This window comes from Salmo trutta, chromosome 6 (assembly GCF_901001165.1).
Source record: "Salmo trutta chromosome 6, fSalTru1.1, whole genome shotgun sequence".
In the NCBI taxonomy this organism is placed as follows: Eukaryota; Metazoa; Chordata; class Actinopteri; order Salmoniformes; family Salmonidae; genus Salmo; species Salmo trutta.
This window is the reverse complement of record NC_042962.1, coordinates 49,219,296-49,232,164: the sequence shown is the minus strand read 5'-3', so window position 1 is coordinate 49,232,164 and position 12,869 is coordinate 49,219,296. Positions and strand designations below refer to the sequence as shown.

Below are 12,869 nucleotides of genomic sequence, written 5' to 3'. Positions count from 1 at the left end.
TGGTGTGATTTCTAAGGAAAGGGATTAAATGTGTGAGAAATGAGCCTCCACACACATCCGTGAGCCTCCACACACATCCGTGAACACCCACACACATCCGTGAACACCCACACACATCCGTGAACACCCACACACATCCGTGAACACCCACACACATCCGTGAATACCCACACACATCCGTGAGCCTCCACACACATCCGTGAGCCTCCACACACATCCGTGAACACCCACACACATCCGTGAACACCCACACACATCCGTGAACACCCACACACATCCGTGAGCACCCACACACATCCGTGAACACCCACACACATCCGTGAACAGCCACACACATCCGTGAACACCCACACACATCCGTGAACACCCACACACATCCGTGAGCACCCACACACATCCGTGAACACCAACACACATCCGTGAACAGCCACACACATCCGTGAACACCCACACACATCCGTGAACAGCCACACACATCCGTGAACACCCACACACATCCGTGAACACCCACACACATCCGTGAACAGCCACACACATCCGTGAACACCCACACACATCCGTGAACACCCACACACATCCGTGAACAGCCACACACATCCGTGAACACCCACACACATCCGTGAACAGCCACACACATCCGTGAACACCCACACACATCCGTGAACACCCACACACATCCGTGAACACCCACACACATCCGTGAACACCCACACACACACTTCACTTCGCTTCACCCTTTGCAAGGACGCTGCTCTAAACAATTTCTTTCAACAAGCGCATATAATAGCGAAGACCCATTTGCCCGCCTGTATACTCAGTGAACCAGATAACACACACATCAGCCCATTATAGATATCTAATGAGAACATCCAGAAACGACCTGCTGCTTGGGCCATAGGCCATTCTGACTCATTATCTGTAGTCAATCATCATCAAATTTCAAATGTATTTATAAAGCCCTTCTTACATCAGCTGATGTCACAAAGTGCTGTACAGAAACCCAGCCTAAAACCCCGTACAGCAAGCAATGCAGTTCTAGAAGCACCTGCAGTGACTGTACTGTCCTCTCATGCTACTTCATTGTTTTGATGCCTAGGGATTTATAACAGTACACTACAACAACCCTGGATAGTGGACTAGGCTAGAAAGAGTCAGCAAAATATCTAGCTGAAAACTGCCTCTGGAATTCTGGAGTTCTCAGATTCTATCCACTGATGTGTAGTGGTAAAAAATAATCGGTGAACAAAGTAACGCTGCCTATATTTCCAATGCATTTTTCCACTTTAGGTGGGTAAACGCCTGGCAAGATGAAAAGGTGTGTGAACGCCGATTATGTGCGTTTCCCTTCCACTTCACCACTGATTCTGTAAACAGATCTACGTCAAACACAGCAGACCTTGGTCAAATACATATAACAAAAACGATGAAATACGATAGAGTTGCGCTGTATTTAGCTTACCTGACAAAATGGAACCAATGGCACAGTCCCAAAAGTGTAAACCAATGGAATAGTCCAAAAGGTGTAAACAAATAAGCCTTGTTTAACCATCCTGATCTCATGAGCTCACATTCTGTTTCACTACACATGACACGTAATGGGAGCACACACGGTTAGTTCTGGTTCACAAGGCTAGTAAACCAGTAGAACAATCCCAATAGTGTTAACTAAAGGAATCGTCCCAAAAGTGTAAACCAATGGAATTGTCCCAAAAGTGCAAACCAATGGAATAGTCCCAAAAGCGCTCACTCTGCTTAAGGTCAAGCTAAATCATGGCACCTCCAGTAACACAGACACCACTCAGAACTAACACAGACACCACTCAGAACTAACACAGACACCACTCAGAACTAACACAGACACCACTCAGAACTAACACAGACACCACTCAAAACTACCACAGACACCACTCAAAACTAACACAGACACCACTCAAAGATACCACAATTAAAAGATGTGATGTGACTGTGCTCGTTGCTACTTAACAGAGCAGCACAGGGGTCTCTAGTCAAACCTCCTCTCTTACCTCTTTGCTGCCCATCGACATTTCCTCAGAGGCCGAGTCGCTGCTGAAGTCCTCCGTGATAGCGGTCTCAAAGTCCGACTCGCACACCGCGATGGGCACGCTCACCGTCAGGCTGGGGTTGTGGATGAACGACATGTAGTTGCACTCCTCCTTTGGGTAATTCGCCGTACTGTCTCCTAACCCCACCCCCAACCCCCCTCTGGGCCGCCCGTTCCCCTCCTTCAGACAGACCCCACTCGGATCTTTAGTGATCTCGACCAACATGTGTTTTGAGATGCAGTTGCCCCCCTTGCCGTTGATGGAGCTGTGGAGCTCGTCCAGGGTCTTATCCCCCTCCAGTGACCCCCCCTTGACCCGTTTGGTGGCTCCGCCCCCGAGGAACAGGCTCTGGATAACCTGACGGATGGTCACCTTGACCCACGCCACGCCCCTCTGGATGCGGCCCACAGCGATCTGCAGGTTGTTCATCTCGCTGTCGTCGTCCGTGGCCGCCAGGTTGTCGGCGCTGAAGGAGCTGAGCAGCAGGGCCAGGAACAGATTCAGGACCTGTAGAGGCAGAGGGAGGAAAGGAGTCCATTCTGATCTGGCTTCAGTTGTTAATATGGAGATTCAGTTCAAATTGAAAATTGCATATCACGTAAATATGGCAATGCTTAAAACATATTTGCTGCACCAGTGTCAAACACAAATTGACCAAGAAAGATTCATCACAAGTACAGTGATATCATCCATAGGTATGGGGATTTTGGGATATACAATGACTAACAGCAAAAACACCTACCACCAGGTTCCCTATAACCATGACCATCATAAAGACGATGAGGCACATGCTCTGGCCAGCCACCTCCATACAGTCCCACATGGTCTCGATCCACTCCCCACACAGCACCCGGAACACGATGAGGAACGAGTGGAAGAAGTCATGCATGTGCCAGCGCGGCAGCTGGCAGTTGTCTGCGATCTTACACACACACTCCTTGTAGCTCTTGCCAAACAGCTGCATGCCCACCACGGCGAAGATGAACACGATGATGGCTAGGACCAGTGTCAAATTACCCAGAGCTCCCACCGAGTTACCGATGATCTTGATCAGCATGTTCAGGGTGGGCCAAGACTTGGCCAGTTTGAACACCCTCAACTGTCGACAAGAAGAATCACATGAGGTTTTTTTGTTGTTCCTGGTTGTGACTACGGTATTAATATCTAGCTAGCATCAATCAACAAAGGATGAAGATGAATATTACCGCTGTATCAAGGAGTACGTAAAAGAAAGGTAATCTGTTATTCGGCTAAGGGGGGGGGGGTAGTATAGTTATGTTTCCTGTAGAAATGTGGCAACTAGAAGGTACACGATCTGCTCTGACGGGGTCAACTCGGGAGGAACTGGTGTCAGAAGTGGGATCTTACCAATCGGAAAGACCGGAGCACAGACAGGCCCTCTACATTGGCCAGGCCGAGCTCCATCAGACTCAGACTGACGATGATGCCGTCAAATATGTTCCATCCCTGTTGAAAGTAGTAGTAGGGGTCCAGAGCGATTAGCTTGAAACACATCTCGGCCGTGAAGATGCCTGTGAACACCTACACAGAGCCAGAGACAGAGACAGTAGTTAGATTTGAGCACGGTTAGAAATATTTCCATAGAATGAGTGTTAGTGGTTGTGTGGGTAGTGTGTGGGTTAAGCTTGGCTAGCCATACATATTTGGACGTATGGATAGATGTACATCTTTGTATACAGTTTCCATAGTATGTGGCCAACTTGGTGGCTGAATCTTCTAAAATAGACTTAGACAATGAAACTGTGAAAAATAACAGATTGGGGATTTGGAAGATGCCACGTGTGACTTTGAGGAGAAGCTATACCAGGTGCAAGAGATTTTCCTTACAAATTCCTTAGAAATGAAAAAAGCAGCAGCGGACATTTCTGAACTCTTATCCAACAGACCTATACATCCATTAATGGATCTCTATCATTTGTAACTGTTTCTGATGTATGTATTGTGAAGTATTGTTCAATAGATGTACTATGTAAGGCATTTATTTATCTGTGTTTCTATTTCACAATTCATTTTACATATACTATCAGATTGCTGAGTGAAGGGTTTGGGTGTATAAAATATCTAAATATATATGATGTATTGTATGAATAAAAAAATATACAATTAGAAATGGCTGTTAGGGGACATCCTAGTAACAGTCTCTCTTTAACTGCTTGATATTTCGAAAAAGCCTTGCAAGTTTACGTCAGTAATATTGAACACGTACCAGGTTCCCGACAGAGAGGACATGATTGAACTCCTTGGTCATGGGATAATGTTCCATGGCCATGAAGAGGGTGTTGAGAACGATACAGACGGTGATGGCCAGGTCCACGAAGGGGTCCATCACCACTGTGTTGACGATCCCCTTGAAACTCAACCACATAGGACAGCAGTCCCAGATCAGACAGGTGTTGGCAAACTTATACCAGCATGGTGGACACTTCTGCCTGGACTCTTCAAGCTCTGGAAAGGGTTAAAACAGTCACATTTTGGTGTCATTTATTTATTTTTTTACTAATTAGTAATTTAGCAGATGCTCTTCTCCAGAGCGACTTACAGGAGCAATTAAGGTTAAATGCCTTGCTCAGGGGCACAGACAGATTTTTCACCCAGTCGGCTCAGGGATTTGAACCAGCGACCTTTTGGTTACTGGCTCAACGGTTTTAAACGCTAGGCTACCTGCCGCCTGTTGTCATGTAGACATGTCCACATTCTGGCTATAAGCATTATGACTTGTTATAAGCATGTATAACAAGGACACTTCATTGATGGCATACACATTATAATGGTTGTTGTAGGCTATGAGTCTTCAAGATGTTTGGTTCATCGGTCTAGTATAATAACATATTATTTAAGAACTTGGTGTGACACCAACCCTCCATGGTGTTGGTGAGAATACTGGCCACACTCATAGCTCTGGCTCTGGCTCTGTCTGGCTCATCTAGGTAGGCCATGGACGCCTGGCGAGACCTCCTCTTCTTCAGCCTCATCTCAGAGTCAGTGGTTGTCCCCTGGAGATCAAGAAACATCTGGAAGAGTTATTCAGTGTACGGACTAGGTGGCCTGTAAGGGACTCTATACCAACAATGTTGGGTTCACTTCAAATAGTATTTATTTTTTGTCAAATACTTTAGCTGGGCAATGGAACCAATGGAATAATACCAAAAGTGCAAACCCGGTCATCTGACTCAATCAAAAGAAAATGAATAACATTTGGAGCGTGGACTGATAAAAACTATAGCTCACCTCAGGCAGGAGCAGTCCTACAGGCGAGGTGGGCACCGAGGTCCCTCCCACTAGCGAGACGACGCCGTTACAGTCCACGGTGCTGTGCATCTTGCCGTTGGCGGGCAGCAGGACGCGCTGAGGGGCCAGGCTAGTCTGACTGACCGTGCTGGAGCGGCGCTCGATACGGCAAGGCACGAACAGGGAGCCGCGGCGGCTGTCGGTGTCCTCGAACGTACTTTGCTCGTCGTCTGCGAAGTCGTTATCGGAGACCACATCGCGGGCGCGGCCTTGGAAGCTAAACAGGCTAGCTCGGCTGTTCCTCCTCGGGGAGAAGAGGGAGCCACGGATACTGAGGAGAGACTGGTGGAAGGGGAGAGGGAGAGGGAGGAAAGAGAGAAAGGGGAGAGGAGAGAAAGGTATCAGTACTGAAAAAGAGGAGGAGGATGGAGGTTATGGAGACGATGAAACGTAAGAAGGAAGATCAACATGATTGGAGTGACTCAGTGGACACTCCGCCCAGTGGAGTGATGAGGAAGATGATGGTAATGAGGACAATGGTGACTAAGACAATGACCCTTTCCCCTCACTGTGTACTCGCCTGGTTGGGTGAGGAGCATCTCTTCTCGTAGGACAGCCGGTTGGCATCTATCGAAAACCGGAAGCTTAACCTCTTGATACTGTCCTCCGACTCGGACTTGTGGAACTTCTTGTGCTCGCCCCTCTCTTTTCTCTTCTTCTGACGGTTCATTCTCTCCTTGGCGCTCTTGGAGATGAGTTTGGAGGTCCCTGAGGAGGCTTCTGAGGAGGGCCCCCCTCTCCCGCTGTACTCTCCGTGGCTCTCTGTGGCTGCTGCCGCGGCAACCTGCCAGCCAATCACACACAAGCACAGTTGTCACGGCAACCGGCACCCGTCTTTGGTGGACAGAGCACAGAGCAGAGCGGCAGGCAACACAAATACCCAAATCAGCTTCAAAGAACTTCTTAAAATGGAGGCCTGTGTTTTGTCCCACAAACTGATTGTTTTCCTAACGAAACTGGCAAAGATTAAAAGGTTATCTGTTCCGGAAGCAAGTGAACAACCAAATTGCTCTTTGAAATAATAACAAGCCCTGCATAACCTGAATCACTGTGGATTCATTTACAACAACAAAAAGCATGGGAGAAAAAGTCATTCATTTTTCAAAAGCAACCATGCTTAGACTAAGTATATAAAATCTTTGTGATATCCATGTTTTTGTTATTATTGTATTGCTGGACACTTGGTCAAGCTGTTATTGTAAATAAGAAATTATGTGTAGCAGATGGAACTTCCCTCCCTCCACGGAAGCTAATACTGTACTACCAATACTACACAGAGTAATTATTCCTTCTCTATCTACCTCTTGCTTCCATAGTAATGGAACACCCTTGTGTGTAAAAGCTTGACACCAACCAAGCACCAAGACATACTTACATAAGAGAGGATTATGGACTTAAGAGAGAAGGGCAATAGAGGGCAGGGTAGGGAAAGACAGAGAAAGACAGGGAGGACTTTGGCTGTATGCACTCACTACTGTGTCGTCGCTCTGGATAAGACGGTCTGCGTAATGACTCAAATGCAAATGATTTAAAAAAGTCAAACTCTGCAATGCAAATGCACAAGCAGAAATCAGCCAATACCAATGCCTCCTCCTGCTGTCTCTTGAGCTGCTCCAGCATGGCCTGGAACTCCTCCTCCTTCTGGGCTGCCTCCTCTATGGTGGCCTGGTTCTGCTCATCGTAGGCCATGGCCACCACAGCCAGGATCAGGTTGACCAGGTAGAAGGAACCCAGGAAGATCACCAACACAAAGAAGATCATGTAGGGCTTCCCCGCCGCTCGCAGGGTCTAAGAGGGAGGGAGAGAGAGAGGGACGGTGGAGGGAGAGAGGGGGAGGAAGAGAGGAGACAGAGAGAGAGAGAGAGAGAGAGAGAGAGAGAGAGATGGTAGAGGGAGAGAGAGGGGGAGGGAGGGAGAGACAGAGAAGAAAAGAGGGAGAGAGAGATTGGGAGGTAGGTAGTTAGGGTGGGGAAAGAGGGAGGGATAGAGGGAGGGGGAAAGAAGGATAGAGGGAGGGGAGGGAGAGAGAGAGAGGGATAGAGGGAGGGGAGGGAGAGAGGGATAGAGGAAGGGAGATAGATAATTGTTTTCATTATATGCATTTTCTTTTCTTTACCAGTATTCCTGAGTTGTTTCACTGTTATTTTCAGTGATAAAGCACTGAAAGGGGATCAAGTGTATCAGATCAGCAAACAGTGAGCGGACATTTTGTTTCTAACCAATAGCTTTGGCCCACCTGTTGGTAGAGATTTTCCCAGAAGTCCTGGGTCATGAGTCTGAACAGGGACAGGAAGGCCCAGCCAAACGAGTCGAAGCTTGTGTAGTCGTAGTCTGGGTTCCTGCCCGCCTTGATGCACGTGAATCCCTCTGGGCACAACCTGTGGTGAAGAACCCCATACACAACACACAGGTCAGCAACCATATTGTGGTCACTAAACCACTGCCACAAGCCACTTGTACAGTACAGAGCGATACAGTGGATATTTACAGCGTCCACTGAGCAGCATTGGTTTTCATTAGATCGACTTAACTGTACTTACACTGAATATGATTTCATTTTCTAAGATCAGCCTGACTACATTAACACTATCAACTGGTTAAGGAAACAAGTGAGTATGCTTACATGCATACTAATAACTCGATATTAAACTGATTATGACAAAAGTCAGAGTATGGCATTAGTCATGTAAACACCTTAATCTGATTATCTTAATCGGCGTAAGGTCAAAGTCGATTAAAACACCTGATTTTCTGAAGCAATCTTTCTAATTATTAGGACATGTAAACAGCTTAATCGGCGTTCCAGCTGTGTATTTGATCTGTGCATGTGCCAGGACCGGAAGCATATGCCTCCCTCTTATGCGTGAGGGAAGTGAGTTCGGAAAAACTGAAAGGATGCATCATTGAAATATTTTTCACAAACAAACTTCATTTGTCCAAACTCAGAATCAAACAGTCTTTGCAAAAATAACACGTTCCGTGTTGTAAAACGTTTATTTTGTCTGCTGATTATTAGGTAAATCGTTCTTCTTGCAAAGCATGTAAAGGTTTTAATCAAATTATTACATTAATTTGACAGTGCACAATAATCATATTTATTGTGTGCATGCAATCGTGCTCAGTAATTCCGTATGTGTGTTGAGGCTGTGTTGGTGAATGTAATTGGCTATGTAAATAAAGGATGTTGTCGAGTCTCACCCGGCTCCACTGCCATTCCCACAGAGGAGGGCGTCCCTACGGTTGGGGAGGTAATAGTAATTACCTAGAAGGAAGAACAGAGAGAGGAACCATCAGTCAATATGTTGAGGAGCGCTCGGGGAAAGGATGGAGGCAGGCAGGGAGGGAGGAAAGAGAGGAGGGAGGTTTGAAACTGGATTAAAAGATTTGAAATTTAGCAAATCATCTTAATGGGTTTTCAAACTTGTACAAAATTCTGATTTATGAATTAAGCAAACAATATGCTGTGGCCCAGTGGTTGAGTGCTTAAGTGAAATAAACAAAAGCACTTTATTAAAATAATTGTTATTGTCATTATATATATATATATATATATATATATATATATATATATATATATATATATATATATATATATATATATATATATATGGTATAAAGGGGGGTGCAACTCAATATTAGGAAGGTGTCCTTAATATACTGTATACTGAACCAAAATATAAACGACTGACTTGACTGCATCAAATGAACCAACTCAATTCTGCTGAAATAATATAGTCCTCTCCACTCTCTTGTATTAGCGCCAAGTGCTCTATTCTAGTTAGCATCTCTTCAATGCCTAAGTGTTAAGGAAACAAGTGAGTATGCTTACATGCACACTAATTGTTTATTTCAATTCACTGTTTTCCTTATATGAACTGTAACTCAGTAAAATCATTGAAACTGTCACGTTTCATTTATGTTTTTGTTCAGTATATACAGTATATGTATATATATACACAATTGAAGTCGGAAGTTTACATACACTTAGGTTGGAGTCACTAAAAGTCGTTTTTCAACCACTACACAAATTTCTTGTTAACAAACTATAGTTTTGGCATGTTGGTTAGGACATCTACTTTGTGCATGACACAATAATTTTTTACAACAATTGTTTACAGATTATTTCACTGTATCACAATTCCAGTGGGTCAGAAGTTTACATACACTAAGTTGACTGTGCCTTTAAACAGCTTGGAAAATTCCAGAAAATGATGTCATGGCTTTAGAAGCTTCTGATAAACTAATTGGCATAATTTGAGTCAATTGGAGGTGTACCCGTGGCTGTATTTCAAGGCCTACCTTCAAACTCAGTGCCTCTTTGCTTGACATCATGGGAAAATCAAAAGAAATCAGCCAAGACCTCAAAAAAGACCTCCACAAGTCTGGTTCATCCTTGGGAGCAATTTCATCTGTACAAACCATAGTACGCAAGTATAAATACCATGGGACCACACAGCCGTCATTCCGCTCAGGAAGGAGACGCGTTCTGTGTCCTAGAGATGAATGTACTTTGGTGCAAAAAGTGCAAATCAATCCCAGAACAACAGCAAAGAACCGTGTGAAGATGCTGGAACAAACAGGTACAAAAACATCTATATCCACAGTAAAATGAGTCCTATATCGACATAACTTGAAAGGCCGCTCCAAAACTGCCATAGAAAAGCCAGACTATGGTTTGCAACTGCACATGGGGACAAAGATCGTACTTTTTGGAGAAATGTCCTCTGGTCTGATGAAACAAAAATAGAACTGTTTGGCCATAATGACCATCGTTATGTTTGGAGGAAAAAGGGGGAGGCTTGCAAGCCGAAGAACACCATCCCAACCGTGAAGCACAGGGGTGGCAGCATCATGTTGTGGGGGTGCTTTGCTGCAGCTGGGACTTGTGCACTTCACAAAATAGATGGCATCATGAGGCAGGAAAAGTATGTGGATATATTGAAGCAACATCTCAAGACATCAGTCAGGAAGTTAAAGCTTGGTCGCAAATGGGTCTTCCAAATGGACAATGACCCCAAGCATACTTCCAAAGTTGTGGCAAAATGGATTAAGGACAACAAAGTCAAAGTATTGGAGTGGCCATCACAAAGCTCTGACCTCAATCCTGTAGAAAATATATGGGCAGACCTGAAAAAGCGTGTGCGAGCAAGGAGGCCTACAAACCTGACTCAGTTACACCAGCTCTGTCAGGAGGAATGGGCCAAAATTCACCCAACTTATTGTGGGAAGCTTTTGGAAGGCTACCCGAAACATTTGACCCAAGTTAAACAATTTAAAGGCAATGCTACCAAATACTAATTGAGTGTATGTAAACTTCTGACCCACTGGGAATGTGATGAAAGAAATAAAAGCTGAATAAATCATTCTCTCTACTATTATTCTGACATTTCACATTCTTAAAATAAAGTGGTGATCCTAACTGACCTAAGACAGGGAATTTTTACTAGGATTAAATGTCAGGAATTGTGAAAAACTGAGTTTAAATGTATTTGGCTAAGGTGTATGTAAACGTCCAACTTCAACTGTACGTCTCGTGTCTGAGGTGTTGAATTGCGACTCTACTTTGTCTCTATACTGAAGCTTAGCTTGTTTGATTGCCTTGCGGAGAGAATAGCTACACTGTCTGTATTCGGTCATGTTTCCGGTCGACTTGCCATGATTAAAAGCAGTGGTTCACGCTTTCATTTTTAGGTGAATGCTGCCATCAATCCACGGTTTCTGGTTGGGGAAGGTTTTAATAGTCACCGTGGGTACAACATCACCGATGCACTGCTAATAAACCCGCTCTCCGAATCAGCATATACATCAATGTTGTTGTCTGAAGCTATCCGGAACATATCCCAGTCCACGTGACCGAAGCAATCTTGAAGCGTGGAATTCGATTGGTCGGACCAGCGATGAACAGACCCGAGCACAGGCGTTTCCTGTTTTAGTTTCTGTCTATAGGCTGGGAGCAGCAAAATGGAGTCTTGGTCAGATTTTCCGAAAGGAGGGTGAGGGAGGGCTTTGTATGCGTTGCGGAAGTTAGAGTAGCAATGATCCAGAATGCTTCCAGCCCGGGTTACGCATTCGATATGCTGATAAAATTTAGGGAGTCTTGTTTTCAGATTAGCTTTGTTAAAATCCACAGCTACAATAAATACAGCCTCAGGATATGTGGCTTCCAGTTTATATAAAGTCCAATGAAGTTCTTTCAGGGCCGTCGAGGTGTCTGCTTGGGGGGGATATACACAGCTGTGATTATAATCAAAGAGAATTCTCTTGGTAGATAATGCGGTCTGCATTTGTTTGTTAGGAATTCTAGGTCAGGTGAACAAAAGGACTTGAGTTCCTGTATGTTGTTATGATCACACCACGACTCGTTAATCATAAGGCATACACCCCCGCCCTTCTTCTTACCAGAGAGATGTTTGTTTCTGTCAGCACGATGCGTGAAGAAACCAGGTGGCTGTACCAGCTCTGATAACGTATCCCGAGGGAGACATGTTTCCGTGAAACAGAGAATGTTACAGTCTCTGATTTCTCTCTGGAATGCAACCCATTCGTCTACCTTGTTGTCAAGAGACTGGACATTGGCGAGTAGTATACTCGGGAGCGGTGAGCGATGTGCCCATCTACGGAGCCAGACCAGAAGACTGTTCCATCTGCCCCTTCTGCGGCGCCGTTGTTTTGGGTCGCCTACTGGGATCCGATCCATTATCCTGGGTGGTGGTCCAAACAGAGGATCCGCTTTGGGAAAGTCGTATTCCTGATCGTAATGTCGGTAAGTTGACGTTGCTTTTATATCCAATAGTTCTTCCCGGCTGTATGTAATAAGACTTAAGATTTCCAGTGTAAGAAATAATACATAAAAAAACAAAATACTGCATAGTTTCCAGTAAACCTCAGACTTCAACTGTATATACACACACACTGACTGTACAAAACATGTACAAAACATTAAGGACACCTTTCTAATATTGAGTTGCACCCCCCATTTTGCCCTCAGAAAAGCCTCAATTCGTCGGGGTATGGACTCTACAAGTTCAACGACACTTAAATATTTTGTCTTGCCCATTCACCTTCAGAATGACACACATACACAATCTATGTCTCAATTGTCTCAAGGCTTAAATCTGTCTCCTCCCCTTCATCTACACTGATTGAAATGGATTTAACAAGTGACATTAATAAGGGATCATAGCTTTCACCTGGATTCACCTGGTCAGTCTATGTCATGGAAAGAACAGGTATCCTTAATGCTTTGTACAGTCAGTGTGTGTGTGTATATAGTTGAAGTCAGATGTTTACATACACCTTAGCCAAATACATTTAAACTCAGTTTTTCACAATTCCTGACATTTAATCCTAGTAAAAAGTCCCTGTCTTAGGTCAGTTAGGATCACCAATTTATTTTAAGAAGCCTCCCCCTTTTTCCTCCAAACATAACAATGGTCATTATGGCCAAACAGTTCTATTTTTGTTTCATCAGACCAGAGGACATTTCTCCAAAAAGTA

At 44.6% G+C, this 12,869-nt stretch overlaps 1 protein-coding gene across 5 annotated transcripts in view; it reads right to left on the bottom strand.

Annotated features, from left to right (window-relative positions):
* Window positions 1-12,869, bottom strand: part of LOC115196104 (sodium channel protein type 2 subunit alpha) — a 45,750-nt gene that overhangs the window by 11,884 nt on the left and 20,997 nt on the right. For all 5 annotated transcript variants that reach the window (XM_029756669.1, XM_029756671.1, XM_029756668.1 and 2 more), the window contains 10 exons: window positions 8,571-8,634; window positions 7,609-7,750; window positions 6,954-7,160; window positions 5,893-6,156; window positions 5,313-5,654; window positions 4,942-5,077; window positions 4,291-4,529; window positions 3,432-3,605; window positions 2,806-3,162; window positions 2,025-2,570 (listed from right to left, as the gene is read on the bottom strand). In XM_029756669.1, coding sequence (XP_029612529.1) covers window positions 2,025-2,570; window positions 2,806-3,162; window positions 3,432-3,605; window positions 4,291-4,529; window positions 4,942-5,077; window positions 5,313-5,654; window positions 5,893-6,156; window positions 6,954-7,160; window positions 7,609-7,750; window positions 8,571-8,634 — 2,471 coding nt within the window. The remainder of the gene's footprint in view (window positions 1-2,024; window positions 2,571-2,805; window positions 3,163-3,431; window positions 3,606-4,290; window positions 4,530-4,941; window positions 5,078-5,312; window positions 5,655-5,892; window positions 6,157-6,953; window positions 7,161-7,608; window positions 7,751-8,570; window positions 8,635-12,869) is intronic.